We start from the raw sequence: 16,712 nt of genomic DNA on the forward strand, positions 1-16,712 counted from the left end.
AAATTAGTAGTAGTGCAGGCTTTACACCCCGCGCTACTACTATGGCTTGTCCCAGGGGACGGTGGGACCACTTAGTAGTAGCGTGGGTCGTTTGTGGCCATGGTACTACTATGACCTACCAGTAGCGTGTTTTTTCACCCTGCACTACTACTAATTAGCAGTACTGCGTTTCAAATAACCCGCGCCACTACTAAGTGGTTACCTATAGGGGGTTTTCGTAAAAGTGTGTTTCTTACCTCGGTGGTCTCCGGAGACCAATCTGGTCGCTAATGAGATATCTTTTACTAGTTACCATTCGCTCTTCCTGGCGGTAGAGAGAGGGTACTGCTTGTAAGTTTTTTCTATTTCTCCCTAAAGGGGTCCCTGACATTGCCTTTATATTCCTGGTGAAGCTTAGGTTACAAAGTCTAGGTTCTTGGCTCCCTAAGGCATATTACAGGCTTCCAATGATGTGGCTATAGGTTCCCGAAGGAGGTTGGGTACCTCATTTAGATCCCGATCAGTGGATCCATCGTCAATGATGAACATTTTTCAAAATATTCCTTTAAAATGTGTGAAAGTTTTTAAAAATTCCATGAACTTTTCTATATACACGATTCTACGATGAATAGTTAAATTCACTTTGATTTTCTCAAAATGCACAATCAATGTCTTCGAAAAACATGATGAACCTTTTTTAATACACGCTAAACATTTATGTACTAAATGATTTTTGTAAATACACATCGATTTTTTAATACACGGATTTGTCACTTTTTATATGGGTGAACACTTTAAACTTCCATGCAATTTTTCAAAAAGCATGAAAACATTTTAAAATAATATATATTTTTTATTTACCTGAGAAAATTCAATTATTATTTTTGGCCTATTTAAATAAAATTGGAAACATAAAATTATTTTATTTCTTATGGCTTGATTTCTAATGAACATAAAACTAGCAGACATTTTTTAGTGAAACGTAAAAGTAGCAAGTACAACTACTTCGTACAAGTAGCATTATGTTTTGAGAATTTGTACATGTACCAATTTTTTTGAGTAAAGTCAACTTATTTTTGTACTAGAATTGAGTACAAATAACAACTTTTTTCAGGGGAGTATAAATAATCTTTATTTTTTTGAGAATAGACATTAAAGTTTAATCAACAGCGGCTCGATTCAGCGCACAGTGGGCCCTTGCTTTCTAAGGCCCAATTGAGTGGAGTTGGTTAATTGCTCACAGTGGGGAACATACACATAGGTGGAACAATCAAGCACGTTCTCTACTTATACCTGTTGGTTAGCTTCTTTTTCTACCGAGCCTGAGGTTACAGGTTCGAGTACTTGGTTTGCCATATTTTATTATTACTTGTATGGATGATGTCAGAATTTTAGAAATATAACAACTTTTTAGATTTAGATATAAATAGTTTCATTTATCTTTACAACACATAGCCCACTAAAAAACGGTTCGGCCTTCATATATTCATGGATGTCATGTGTGTAAATGGCAACGCATAGAGTGCATCGGATAGCATCTGTTGTCCCTTATATCTTCAACAACACATAGACTTCCCAACGCATATATGCGTAGCTATGGCAGCTTCGTCGCAACACATCACTAGAACGTTGCAAAATATGTGTTGCTAAAGGGTGGTTCCTGTTGTAGTGTGGTTTAATTCTCTTGATCCTGGTTGTGTGCGTAGTCCCCAGGATATGATTTATTACTTCTCTGCTAAATATTTCACTGCTCATAAGAAACAAGCTGCTTTAAGGGATATATATAATTTTGTGCAACTTGAAGAAGAGAGTCTCCCACAAGCTTGGGGGAGGCTTCTCCAATTACTTAATGCTTTGCCTGATCATCCTCTTAAGAAAAATAAAATACTTGATATCTTTTATAATGGACTAACCGATACTTCCAGAGATTACCTGGATAGTTGTGTTGGTTCTGTTTTCAAGAAAAGAACACTCGATGAAGCTGAAATTCTATTAAATAATATGTTGACTAATGAAAATAATTGGACACTTCCTGAGCCTATTCCTAAACCAACTCCGAAGAAGAGAGGTGTTCTATTTCTCAGTCCTGTAGATATGCAAGAGGCAAAGAAATCCATGAAAGAAAAGGGTATTAAAGCTAAAGATGTTAAGAATTTACCTCCTATTGAAGAAATACATGGTCTCAATTTACCGCCTGTCAAAGAAATGCATAATTTTAATCCATCTCCTATTGAAGAAATACATGATCTTGATAACCCGACACAGGTAGTAAAGGTAAATTCTCTCTATAGATATGATAAAGCTGAAACCCCATTTACTAAGTTTGCTAGCCCATGCTTAGATGAGTTTGATAAATTTATGGTTAAGCAAGAAGACTTCAATGCTTATTTTGGTAGAGAATTAAAACGTAGTGCTGATATGCTTGAGCACTTGGGTGATTATATGGCTAATGTCAAAGGTGAACTTAAACTTATTAGTAAACATGCTTCTATGGTTACCACTCAAGTAGAACAAGTACTTAAAGCTCAAAATGATTTGCTTAATGAATTGAATAGTAAGAATAATGATAATGATGTTAGATTTATGACTAGAGGTGGTAAAACGACTCAGGAACCTTTGTATCCTGAAGGCCACCCTAAGAGAATTGAGCAAGATTCTTCAAGAAATAATATAGATGCACCTAGTCCTTCCAAAAGGAAGAAAACGAAAAATGATAGGACTTTGCATGCTTCTAGTGAACCTGTTAATGATACACCTGAGAATCCAAATGATATTTCTATTTCTGATGCTGAAACACAATCTGATAATGAACCTGAAACTAGTGATAATGTTAATGATAATGTTCATGTTGAGGCTCAACCTAGCAATGATAATGATATAGAAATTGAACATGTTGTTGATCTTGATAACCCACAATCAAAGAATCAACGTTATGATAAGAGAGACTTTGTTGCTAGGAAACATGGTAAAGAAAGAGAACCATGGGTTCAGAAACCCATGCCTTTTCCTCCCAAACCATCCAAGAAAAAGGATGATGAGGATTTTGAGCGCTTTGCTGAAATGATTAGACCTATCTTTTTGCATATGCGATTAACTGATATGCTTAAAATGAATCCTTATGCTAAGTACATGAAAGAAATTGTTACTAATAAAAGAAATATATCGGAAGCTGAAATTTCCACCATGCTTGCTAATTATACCTTTGAAGGTGGAATACCGAAGAAACTCGGAGATCCAGGAATACCCACTATACCATGCTCCATTAAAAGAAACTATGTTAAAACTGCTTTATGTGATCTTGGAGCCGGTGTTAGTGTTATGCCTCTCTCTTTATATCGTAGACTTGATTTGAATAAGTTGGCACCTACTGAAATATCTTTGCAAATGGCTGATAAATCAACTGCTATACCTGTCGGTATTTGTGAGGATGTGCCTGTTGTGGTTGCAAACGTTACTATTTTAACGGACTTTGTTATTCTTGATATTCCCAAGGACGATAGTATGTCTATTATTCTTGGAAGACCCTTTTTGAATACCGCAGGGGCTGTTATTGATTGCAACAAAGGCAATGTCACTTTTCATGTTAATGGTAATGAGCATACGGTACACTTTCCGAGGAAACAACCTCAAGTCCACAGTATCAATTCTATTGGAAAAATTCCATCAATCATTTTTGGAGGTTTTGAATTTCCTCTTCCTACTGTCAAGAAGAAATATGATATTCTTATTGTTGGGGATGTGCATATCCCCGTTGAGGTAACCTAGTGTTATTCGAAAATTCTTCGGTTCCATGTTATTCGGAATGAGTTTGTTAACAAGACTTGATCAACCTTGTTAATGGATTCCTTTTGATGATCATGAGATGGATGAATTTAGAAAACACAACTCTCTGCACCCTCCTTTTACTTTCTGTTATTTATATTAAATGATATAAAAATAGTATTTTCTGTCTGTTATCTGAATTATCCGTGCAATATAAAAATACCCCGAAAATAAAAGTTCTCCAAATGCACTGAAATTTAAATATGATTTTTTTCTGAAATATTTGAGAATATTTGGCACTGAGAACACAGCGGGGGGGGGGGGGGGGGCATCCACCTGGCCACGAGGGTGGAGGGCGCGCCCTACCCCCTGGGTGCGCCCCCTGCCTCCTGGGCCCACAGTGGCCCTCCTCCACTTATTCCTACACCCACACACTCCTTCTTCCTCCCACAAACACCATTATCCAGTTCAAACCCAAGTCCAAGCTCATTTTGCTGCCATTTTCGATCTCCTTGCTCAAAGCACCTCTCACAAAATTGCTTGGGGGGATTGTTCCTTGGTATGTGACTCCTCCATTGGTCCAATTAGTTTTTGTTCTAGTGCTTTATTCATTGCATATTTTTGCTGCTTAGGTGACCCTGTTCTTGAACTTGCATGTCAAATTTATGTGGTCAAAAGTAGTTTTGATGCATGATATTGCCTCTAGGCACTTATATGAGTAGTTTCTATCAATATTGTTGAGTTTGGTTCACTTTTATTTTGAAGTTACTAAAATTTCAGAAATTTTTCAGAGGAAGAAATATGTTTAGGAAAATGTACCAAGGTGGTCCTTCAAGGAAGCAAGGACTCAGGCTTGAAATGCGTGATGCTGACGATGAGCCACCAAGGGACGCCCCAGTGCAGCCTTGTGAATGGCCTTCAGAGGACTTCATGGATCGAGCAGGAATTAAGGAAGAATTTAACGCATATTTGCGTAACCCTGATCTATTGAGCTTCGAGGAAGAAAAATGCCGTCAGTACCACTATCTCACTAGCTCCTTTGTGAGGAGGTTTGAATTTTCATCTTCACGTAATTCTCAAACTGTCTTGTTTGATCTTTATGAAAATTCTTACACTATGGACTTAGAGGACTTTACCACTGCTTGCAAACTTCCACAATGGGGTAGTACTAGTGAACCTCGCAAATCTGAATTTAGAGATTTTCTTGCTAGTATAACTGTGGGGGAATCTAGAGATATAGCACAAGCTACCATAGGGAGCATTCATTTTCCTGCTATACGTTATTTTGCTCTCTTCATAGGTAGATGCATTAATGGTAAAGATGAAGCATGTCACATGTGTGTCCCTGACCTTAGTATTCTTAGGAGTGCTGTGTTAGGAGATAAATCTTATAATTTGGGAGCCATTATTGCACGAATGTTGCATCTTAATAGATTTAATGCAGATTTCTTTGGTGGAATTTATGCAACCCGCATAGCTAATTTTCTTGGTATAACCATACGTGAGGATGATATTGAGTTGCCTCCTGCTTATTTGGATTATGAGGCTATGATTCGTCATCAGTTTGTTGAGAGGAACGATCAGTTCCTCCAGTACCGACTAATCTTTGACAGACGACGCACCTATCACGTCGCTCTCCCTGCTTCTACTTTCTTTGACTTTCAGGCAAAAGGGAGATATTCTATAATTAGAGAGGAGACGGAAGACTATAAGAGGAGAGCTGAGATAGCTCGCCTCCAGGCTGCAGCCCACGATGCAATGACTGCTGCATCTCAGTACGACCCCAACTACAACTTTGGATATTCGCCAGGCCATCCGTGGCCATAGACCAACTTAGGCCAAAAGCCTAACCTTGGGGGAGTACGTATTTCTCACCGAAATTACATTCATGTTCACACACTCATTGCTAGATGTTGGTGCTCATACTTTTTCATTGTAATATCCATGCTAGTTTATTTTCCCTTTTTATGCTTTCTTTTTGTGTGCTTAATAAACCTTAAGAAAAACCAAAAAAATTAGTTGTAGCTTTTATCTAGTTTTAATTTCCATGCTTGTAGTAGTAATTAAAAAGAAAACCCAAAAAGATTTCATGTTCTTCTTTTGCTTGTTGGGAGCTTTCCCGTGTAAATAGTTTTATTTCTTTTCTTTTCTTTGGGGTCGATAGGAGAAGACCATAATTAAATTGTTGAAGTGGCTCTTATATGCATTATTGTGGACCTGACAAAAGAGCCCATATTGCCTTGTCTTCTCCTGTTTATTGAATGCTTGCAGATTCCAGCTTAGTCCAATGCACGTGCACTATTATTATTATCCACATCGTTCGGTCGTGCAAGTGAAAGGCAATTATGACGATATATGATGGACTGATTGAGATGAGAAAAGCTGGTATGAACTCGACCTCTCTTGTTTTTGTAAATATGATTAGTTAATCGTTCCTGATTTAGTCTATTATGAATAAACATGTTTGCAATGACAATTAGAGATCATAGTTTCTTATGTCATGCTTAATTAGCTAGGAGCTTATAATGGTTTACCTTGCGTGTCAACATGCTATTAAAATGGTTGTGATGTGGTATGATAGGGTGGTATCCACTTTTGAATGATTCGAGTGGCTTGACTTGGCACATGTTCACGCATGTATTTAAAACAAAATCAACATAGCCTCTATGATATTTATGTTCATGGTGGATTATATCCTACTCATGCTTGCATTCAGTGTTGATTAATTTTAATGCATGTTCATGACTGTTGTCGCTCTCTAGCTGGTCGCTTCCCAGTCTTTTTCTAGCCTTCACATGTACTAAGCGGGAATACTGCTTGTGCATCCAGTCTCATAAACCCAAAGTTATTCCATATGAGTCCACCATACCTACCTATATACGGTATCTACCTGCCGTTCCAAGTAAATTTGTATGTGCTAAACTCTAAACGTTCAAATAAACATTCTGTTTCGTATGCTCGAATAGCTCATGTATCAACTAGGGCTGTATGTATCTTCCATGTTAGGAAGGTTATTCTCAAGAGGAGTTGACTCCACTCCTCACTCACGAGAAAATGGCTGGTCACCAGGATGCCCAGTCCCATGCTTTATGCAAATCAAATCAAAATAATTGCAAACAAAACTCCCGCTGGGATTCTTGTTAGTTGGAGGCACTCGTTGTTTCGAGCAAGCCATGGATTGATGCTTGTTGGTGGAGGGGGAGTATAAACTTTACCATTCTATTTGGGAACCGCCTATAATGTGTGTAGTATGGAAAATATCGCCATCTCTTGGTTGTTATGTTGACAATGAAAGTATACTGCTCAAAATATTATTCATCTCTATTTCAAAACCGAGCTCTGGCACCTCTACAAATCCCTGCTTCCCTCTGCGAAGAGCCTGTCTATTTACTTTTATGTTGAGTCATCACCCTCTTATTAAAAAGCACTAGTTGGAGAGCACCGCTGTCATTTGCATTTATTTCTTTTAGTTTACATTGAGTATGACTTGACTGGATCTCTTTTACCATGAATTACAATGTCTAGTCAGTCCTTGATCTTTAAAGGTGCTCTGCATTTATGTTTTGCGGTCTCAGAAAGGGCTAGCGAGATACCATCTTGTTATATCATATTATGATTGTTTTGAGAAAGTGTTGTCATCTGAGATTCATTATTAGTGCTCGCTAGTTGATTATGCCATTGATATGAGTAAACAAGAGACCTAAGCGTTATTGTGAATATGTTTAGTTTATAATCTTTGCTGAAAACTTGAATGGTGGCTTTACATATTTACAACAACAAGAGCAAACAGAGTTTGTAAAAGTTTTTCTTTATCACTTTCACTTTGTCAACTGAATTGCTTGAGGACAAGCAAAGGTTTAAGCTTGGGGGAGTTGATACGTCTCCATCGTATCTACTTTTCCAAACACTTTTGCCCTTGTTTTGGACTCTAACTTGCATGATTTGAATGGAACTAACCCGGACTGACGTTGTTTTCAGTAGAATTGCCATGGTGTTATTTATGTGCAGAAACAAAAGTTCTCGGAATGACCTGAAACTTCACCGAGCGTCTTTTTGGAAATAATAAAAAATACTAGCAAAAGATCAAGGCCAGGGGGCCCACACCCTAGCCACGAGGGTGGGGGCGCGTCTGCCCCCTGGGTGTGCGCCCCTACCTCGTGGGCCCCCTAGAGCTCCTCCGACCTCAACCCCAACTCTATATATTCACTTTCAGGGAGAAAAAAAGGAGTAGGATTCATCGCATTGTACGATACGGAGCCGCCGCCAAGCCCTAAAACCTCTCGGGAGGGCTGATCTGGAGTTTGTTCGGGGCTCCGGAGAGGGGAATCCGTCACCATCGTGATCATCAACCATCCTCCATCACCAATTTCATGATGCTCACCGCCGTGCGTGAGTAATTCCATCATAGGCTTGCTGGACGGTGATGGGTTGGATGAGATTTATCATGTAATCGAGTTAGTTTTGTTAGGGTTTGATCCCTAGTATCCACTATGTTCTGAGTTTGATGTTGCTATGACTTTGCTATGCTTAATGCTTGTCACTAGGGCCCGAGTGCCATGATTTCAGATCTGAACCTATTATGTTGTCATCAATATATGAGAGTTCTTGATCCTATCTTGCAAGTCTATAGTCACCTACTATGTGCTATGATCCGGCAACCCCGGATTGACAATAATCGGGACCACTCCCCGGTGATGACTGTAGTTTGAGGAGTTCATGTATTCACTATGTGTTAATGCTTTGGTCCGGTACTCTATTAAAAGGAGGCCTTAATATCCCTTAGTTTCCACTAGGACCCCGCTGCCACAGGAGGGTAGGACAAAAGATGGCATGCAAGCTCTTTTCCATAAGCACGTATGACTATATTCGGAATACATGCCTACATTACACTAATGAATTGGAGCTAGTTCTGTGTCACCCTAGGTTATGACTGTTACATGATGAACCGCATCCGACATAATTCTCTATCACCGATCCATTGCCTACGAGCTCTCCATATATTGTTCTTCGTTTATTTACTTTTCCGTTGCTATTGCTATAATCTCTACAAAATACCAAAAATATTACTTCTGTTATCGTTACCTTTTGCTACCGTTACCACTACTATCATATTACTTTTCTACTAAATACTTTGCTGCAGATATTAAGTTTCCAGGTGTGGTTGAATTGAAAACTCAGCTGCTAATACTTGAGAATATTCTTTGGCTCCCCTTGTGTCGAATCAATAAATTTGGGTTGAATACTCTACCCTCGAAAACTGTTGTGATCCCCTATACTTGTGGGTTATCAGGTAACTTCCATATCCTTCTCCAAGAATCATCCGTACATGTATTCAGATTGCCCACTTTCGCAACACTCATTCCCGTTCCACCATTCTTCCTTATTGACTTTAGCTCCATATGCAGTTTGTAGGCACTTTTTACAGAATGAATACCCTTGCTATCAAATTGCCACGCCATGAAGGTATCCCGCACAAGGCGTTCGTCCCATTGCCCTGTGGCAGGGTCCATCAGTTCACTAACATTCTGCATCAGATTATTTCCTCTTGGGGTTATGACTTTCCGTGACCATGGCCGTGGAATCCAAGGGTCTTCCCATATGTTAACACTATCACCATCGCCAATGCGCTAGATGTAGCCTTCGCGGATTAGGTCAAGCCCTTTAAGTAAACTCCTCCACGCATATGAGATACCATCTCGCGCCTCAGCCTGAAGAACATGATAGTTTGGGAAATAGCGGGCTTTGAGAACACGAGCGTGTAGCATGTCTGGATTTTGAATGAGCCTCCATGCCTGTCTTGAGAGCATTACCATGTTAAAACTATGCATGTCGCGAAATCCTAAACCCCCTTGCGCCTTTGGCTTAACTAGTTTCTCCCATCCAATCCAGTGAACTGTGTTCTCCTTATCTTGTTGGCTCCACCAGTAGTTCCCAATTAGGGCGCTCAGTTCATGGAAGAAGCTCTTGGTTAAGTCGAAGCATGACATAGCAAAAGTGGGTATGGCCTGCGCCATCGCTGTCACTAGAGTTTCTTTGCCCACCTTGGCAATGAGCTTCTCCTTCCACCCATAGATGCGCCCCGCTAAAGCCCCTTTGATGAAAGCGAACGTTCTCTTTCTAGACCACCCGACATGGACTGGCAACCCAAGGTACTTCTCCTTCCAATCCTCACCAAGAAGTAAGGAGGTACAACAAGAAGTTTCAAGCAGCCAGGCAATCGTTCAATGCCTAGTCAGATGGTGAAAGGGTTTTCAGGGCAACGTGAATAAGTATTACCATAATAGATCACTAGGAATGTGGCTCGTGAATTGCATACGAAGCCACGCGCGAGGAATAACTTTGGGAACATGGGGTGTACAGGAGAGTCAGGTTTCGATCCTATGGAACTGTGGGTTATGGGCCCACCATGTGGGTTAAATGTAGGAAAGGTGGTGACATCTTGCGCGATCATGTAAGCAAGGCATGTCAGAGGATAGCCTGTCATTTATGTCGGCAACAGCATCGGTACCAAGGGCAAGGGACGAAGAGAACCATTTTCCTGCTCGTCGAAACGAGGCGGACCAATAGGCAAAGTTCTCGCCCATCGGTGGTTACCGGAATATCATCAACAATAGTAACAGGGTCTTACTGACTGAGTTGTACACCATGGTGTTTACATAAGCAGGAGAATATTACTGCTTAGACCATATATATCACTAATAAGGTTAAACAAAACAATGGAAAGGAAAAGGTGATCATCAGATTTAAACAGAACAATGGAAAGGAAAATGTGTTTAAACACACATTTCAGGGATATATCCTTCCCATGGACAAGCAGAGCATGATATCCATGACAGGATATAATGTAGAAAATTCTTTAAGTATGGGGAGAGAAATTTCCTGACATTACCCATACAACGGTGTTTGGATAATTGAGCAGGAAACATTTAGCATTGGGCTTCAAATGCTCTTGTGGAAAATCGGAGTACCATAGACATGCTTCGAGATAGCATTGGCATGGTCTCCAGGTGAAGATCAGACTTTGATACAAAGGATCCACCGAAAACAACTTATAGAATAAGTTTTACAATTTCGTCATGGCAGAATGGTTAACCTTGCTAAAAGGGAATTTATAACAATAGGGCCTACGGCCAGGTGTGATAGGCATGACATCACCTTACCGGGTCATATAAAAGACCAGTGTTATAACTCTTGGGAATATGTTCCAACCATCAGATCTGACCGAGATTCAGATCTGATCAGTGTTAGGAAACCTCAGACTCGGAATGCCTGAGAAAAGGTGCGACACAAATTGACGAGATGACATTGTAAGATTCTCGGGACATGAACTATGGAAGTGAGTTCATCCTTAAACCAATAAGAGGAAGAGGGGGTGGCTGATGGACTCAGCGACAATTCCTCGAGATTTCCAAAAAGACGGATTCCCACAATTATGAGAACAAGGAGATAAATTTGTCGGATCAAATGATATATTGATGTATGCTTGAGGAAAACATACACAATTAAACTTTGGTTGAAAGGTGCACGCGAGATATGGGCTTAGGTAGCCTGATCAATTGCTAGAATGGTGATTCAATAGCCGATAGGCTAAGAATGAACTATCGATCATTAACTTCAAAGCAATAGGGTTGCTAGAAGTACAGAATCCAAAGAGCACCGCTCACTTGTTGGTATCCCGGTTGGAATCAACACGGGAACCAAGAAAGAATGGTGATGGTGAGAAGTATCACAATTTCAAGAATTCTTAAGATATGGTGCAATCCACACAACATTCTTGATATAGAAGATAGTAATACTACAAGGTAGAACATAACCTAAGCTAGATAGCAAGGAAATCAAGGTACAACACAATCATGAACAAGTTTGTGTTGGGGGAAGGCAAGAATGTTGCCGATGATAACACAAATCATCGAGGGGCAAGAATGGTGTTTCCCATCATGAATTTAATTGATATCCTGGAAGGGGTCAAAATGTTGATGATGATCACGACACACTTGTCGAGGGGTTTCATGAGGATATAATCGATCATCGATGACATCATGCAAAAGGAACGGTGAAGCAAAAATTATCAGAACCATGGGTATGAAACAAACTCGAAATCAAGTTTGCTATTCAAGGAGAAATGATATGACAAAGAAGATCGACATAAGATTAGCTCACTGTCGAAATTTGTGCTCCGTGAAGCCGATCAGGCTAGGAATGACTTGAAGGATTATTAAACTCATAAGCAACGAATATTACTTAGAGTTATCGAACCAGAGTGCGGAATCGGTTCACTTACCGGTGTTCTTGAGCGACTAACAACTCATAACCCATGAAAAATTGGAATCAGTGAGAAATAATAGCTGATGGAGACTCATAAGATGCAACACAGTTCTTAGATATACTCGAGATACCAGAGGGTAATACTCGACTGTAGATCAAGGTAGAGGTTGGACTGGTGTATTGACTTGCAAAAGACAAGTGCTTTAATTTGTCCGAGAAATGGGATCAAAGAGAAAATATGGTCGAAACCACGATTGCATAGGATCAGTTACAGATACCAGATGATATTATATCAACAAAATAGTTATTATTACAAGAAGCTTCTATGGTAGGATCTATGTCATGTCCATGGGCATGAACACAAAGTTCAAGGTCGACTCCCACTTCTTCAATGTATAACCTTCCATTCACCTCTCACTTTCGAAGAAGTTGTAGTGTTGAGATTTTATCTAGCAAAACACCAGAAGAGTATGACTCGTGAAAACTTTCGAGTTCACACATATTAAGGAAGGCATAGGTTCAACCCGTCAGGGTATTGTGGAAACATATACCACAAGCTTCAATAGTAAATACCACAAGCTCGAAAGCAGAGCATGGTTGGTCAATCAGAGGATAGGATTTACCAATGGAGAAAGAACTTCCAAAGGGATTGAATATGAAGGACGCTATCGGATAAAATCCAACAAAGGATCCGGTGGTCCTCAAAGGATCTGATGTGAGCATCGGTACTCAACCAGAGGAAGAAACAATGCAAGGAGATCAGACTATAGAAACAACTGACTAATTCAAAGCTCAAATGCAAAGGAGTTATGATTTCCGACCAAGGGATCAGAAGCAAACACTTTGATTAAGGATGGATAAGTTACGTATGCTTAGGGTACAATCGATGGCAATCCGATTAGTCGAGAACCAGCTCATGTTTAAAATGATGTCTGAGCCGGAAGGATAAATCCTGAGGATTGCAAGCATTCACAACCATATTGGATCAAAGACCCAAAATGACAATGACAAGGGATGCCAATAATGATTATGAGACTTATGGGATTAACCATAATGCAAGCAAGCAAGAATTTCAAGGGCAATAAGCTGCTAAGGATTTTCGGAAGATCGAATATTATTTCGAAGACCTTAGTGAAACACATAAACAACTGGGGATGAGCGGATACTCGGTAGGTGCGAGAATTTATCCGTAGGGACATTCAGGCGGCAAAGAACTGCAAGGCGGTAAGCACAAAGTATTCTCGGAACAATAGAGAGAATTTCGGGGTATCTTGCAATAACAAGATCAGCTAGGAATAAAAGTAAGGACGACTGGTGTATCTATTTATCCATAGGGATAATTCGGTGGTAGGGAATTGCAAAGGCGGCGGGCACAAAGTCTCAAGGGAACATTGGAGAGTATCTTCGGAATCTTCTGGTGCAGCATGCGATCATCTGTGATAAGGGGCTCTCCGGGAGAAAGTAGTTACGAGAACCTAGAGTCAGGTTTAGTAAAATCATTTAACCCGAGTAGGAGAGAGTCATAATCCCAGAGTAAGGATCGAGGAGTAAAAGATTCTAATACCACCCAGATGGCGACGTGGGCCCGTAAGGCACACAACCATGTTAGTAAAAGTTTTTGTAATGTCTAGACTTGACTTCGGCCAAGGAGTGTGGAAGGGGAATTCCTACAGGTAGTCGGCTCTGATACCAACTTGTGACGCCCCCGATTCAATCGTACACTAATCATACATGCAAACGTGTACGATCAAGATCAGGGACTCACGGGAAGATATCACAACACAACTCTACAAATAAAATAAGTCATACAAGCATCATATTACAAGCCAGGGGCCTCGAAGGCTCGAATACAAGATCTCGATCATAGACGAGTCAGTGGAAGCAACAATATCTGAGTACAGACATAAGTTAAACAAGTTTGCCTTAAGAAGGCTAACACAAACTGGGATACAGATCGAAAGAGGCACAGGCCTCCTGCCTGGGATCCTCCTAAACTACTCTTGGTCGCCGTCAGCGGGCTACACATAGTAGTAGGCACCTCCCGAGTAGTAGTAGTCGTCATCAACGGTGGCGTCTGGCTCCTGGACTCCAGCATCTGGTTGCGACAACCAGAAAGAAAGGAGAGGGGGAAAAAAGGGGGAGAAAGCAACCGTGAGTACTCATCCAAAGTACTCGCAAGCAAGGAGCTACACTACATATGCATGGGTATCAAATGGAATAAGGATATCATATGTGGACTGAACTGCAGAATGCCAGAATAAGAGGGGGATAACTAATCCTATCGAAGACTACGCTTCTGGCCACCTCCATCTTGCAGCATGTAGGAGAGAGTAGATGGTAAGTTCACCAAGTAGCATCAAGTAGCATCGTATAGCATAATCCTAACCGACGATCCTCCCCTCGTCGCCCTGTGAGAGAGCGATCACCGGTTGTATCTGGCACTTGGAAGGGTGTGTTTTATTAAGTATCCGGTTCTAGTTGTCATAAGGTCAAGGTACAACTCCAAGTCATCCTGTTACCGAAGATCACGGCTATTCGAATAGATTAACTTCCCTGCAGGGGTGCACCACATAACCCAACACGCTCGATCCCATTTGGCCGGACACACTTTCCTGGGTCATTCCCGGCCTCGGAAGATCAACACGTCGCAGCCCTACCTAGGCACAACAGAGAGGTCAGCACGCCGGTATAAATCCTATGGCGCAGGGGTCTGGGCCCATCGCCCATTGCACACCTGCACGTTGCGTACGCGGCCAGAAGCAGAACTAGCCCCCTTAATACAAGAGCAGGCTTACGGTCCAATCCGGCGCACGCCACTCAGTCGCTGACGTCACGAAGGCTTCGGCTGATACCACGACGTCGAGTGCCCATAACTGTCCCCGCGTAGATGGTTAGTGCGTATAGGCCAATAGCCAGACTCAGATCAAATACCAAGATCTCATTAAACGTGTTAAGTATCCGCGAACACCGACCAGGGCCAGGCCCACCTCTCTCCTAGGTGGTCTCAACCTGCCCTGTCGCTCCGCCACAAAGTAACAGTCGGGGTTCGTCGGAAACCCAGGCCCACCTCTACCGGGATGGAGCCACCTACCCCTTCAGCCCCCAACTCCGAACAGTACCATAGGTAATGTAACTGTGTAAAGTATATAGTATATGCCCATGATCACCTCCCGAAGTGATCACGGCCCAGTAGTATAGCATGGCAGACGGACAAGAGTGTAGGGCCACTGATGGAACACTAGCATCCTATACTAAGCAGTAGGATAGCAGGTAATGGTAACAACAGTAGTAGCAAGGACAGGCTATGCATCAGGATAGGAATAATGGAAAGCAGTAACATGCTACACTACTCTAATGCAAGCAGTATAGAGAAGAGTAGGCGATATCTGGTGATCAAAGGGGGGGCTTGCCTGGTTGCTCTGGCAAGAGAGAGTGGTCGTCAACACCGTAGTCGAACTGGGTAGCAGCGGCGTCGGTCTCGGTGTCTAGCGAGAGAAGAGGGGGAAGAAACAATAAATATAATGCAAACAAATGCAAGACGATGCATGACATGACAAAGCGTGATGCTAGGTGTACCATAACGCGGTACGAGGTGGTACCGGTGAAGGGGGGAAACATCCAGGAAAGTATTCCCGGTGTTTCACGTTTTCGGACAGATGGGTCGGAGGGGGAAAGTTGCGTGTTCGCTATGCTAGGGATGCATGACGGATGAACGGGTTGCGTATCCGGCTTCATCTCGTCGTTCTGAGCAACTTTCATGTACAAAGTTTTTCCATCCGAATTACGGTTTATTTTATATAATTTTTCAAAGTTTTAAATAATTTTCTAAATTGTTTTAATTCAAAAATTAAATGTTAAATTGCTACGGGTACACAGTAGTGTACCCACAAAAGGGCTTGTGTGGCTGACCTGTAGGGCTGGTTGACTTGGTCAACTGCCCAGTCAGCAGAGGCTGACTGATGGGACCAGTCAACAGTCCAGTCAGCATTGACCGTTGACTGGTCAAATTGACCAGTGGGTCCCTACTGTCATTGACTGATCTGTTAATTAACAGTAGTTAATTAGGTTAATTAGTTAATTAGGTTAATTAATCGAAATTAATTAAGTTAATTAATTCTTTAATTAATTAATTAATCTTATTATTATTATTATTCTTTTTTTTGAACGTTCTGGGGCCGGGCCCCACATGTCATTGGCTTAGACTTTTATTTTAAACTTGTTTTCTTCAAACTAATAGTGAGTCCACTTGTTAGTGATGTATTAGACTAATCCTAATACACTAATTAGCATCTAACCTGTCTCTAACAAATCTAACAGGACTGGCCCCTAATATAGAGAGCCAGCCGGCCTCTGGCTCTGTACACGAGCGCGCCGGGCTTAGGGCGCTGGAGGCCAGCGAAGGGGAGCACCGGCGGGAGCAGGAAAGTAACCAGGCAGCAGCAGCAGTCAGCGGCGGAAGCAGTATGGCAGCAGCCGCAACAGGAGAGCGTCCTAGAGGATGACGGCGGGTACCGCGCGGCCAAAGCAGGAGGCGCGGCGACAGAAGTGCAGCGACGCGAGCGGGAAGGGTCGAGGCCTTGCGCGGGCCACGGCCTACTCGGGGCGCGATGGGCGGTGCGTCTGGCCGCGGCCCAGGGGCAAGCGCTCGCGCGCGGGAGCACCGGGCACGACCTCGGGAAGGTGTGGTTGGCAGTCTACGGGTCGAA

At 41.8% G+C, this 16,712-nt stretch overlaps 1 protein-coding gene across 1 annotated transcript; it reads left to right on the top strand.

Moving 5' to 3' along the window:
* The first annotated feature begins 1,980 nt into the window (after positions 1-1,980).
* Positions 1,981-3,744, top strand: LOC147978444 (uncharacterized). Its single transcript, XM_087516600.1, has one exon. It carries the CDS (start codon positions 1,981-1,983, stop codon positions 3,742-3,744), a length of 1,764 nt encoding a protein of 587 aa, XP_087372726.1.
* Positions 3,745-16,712: the final 12,968 nt, after the last annotated feature.

The sequence above is a fragment of the Triticum urartu genome, chromosome 3A (assembly GCF_056163025.1).
Source record: "Triticum urartu cultivar PI428250 chromosome 3A, HENAU_Tu73, whole genome shotgun sequence".
Classification (NCBI taxonomy): domain Eukaryota; kingdom Viridiplantae; phylum Streptophyta; class Magnoliopsida; order Poales; family Poaceae; genus Triticum; species Triticum urartu.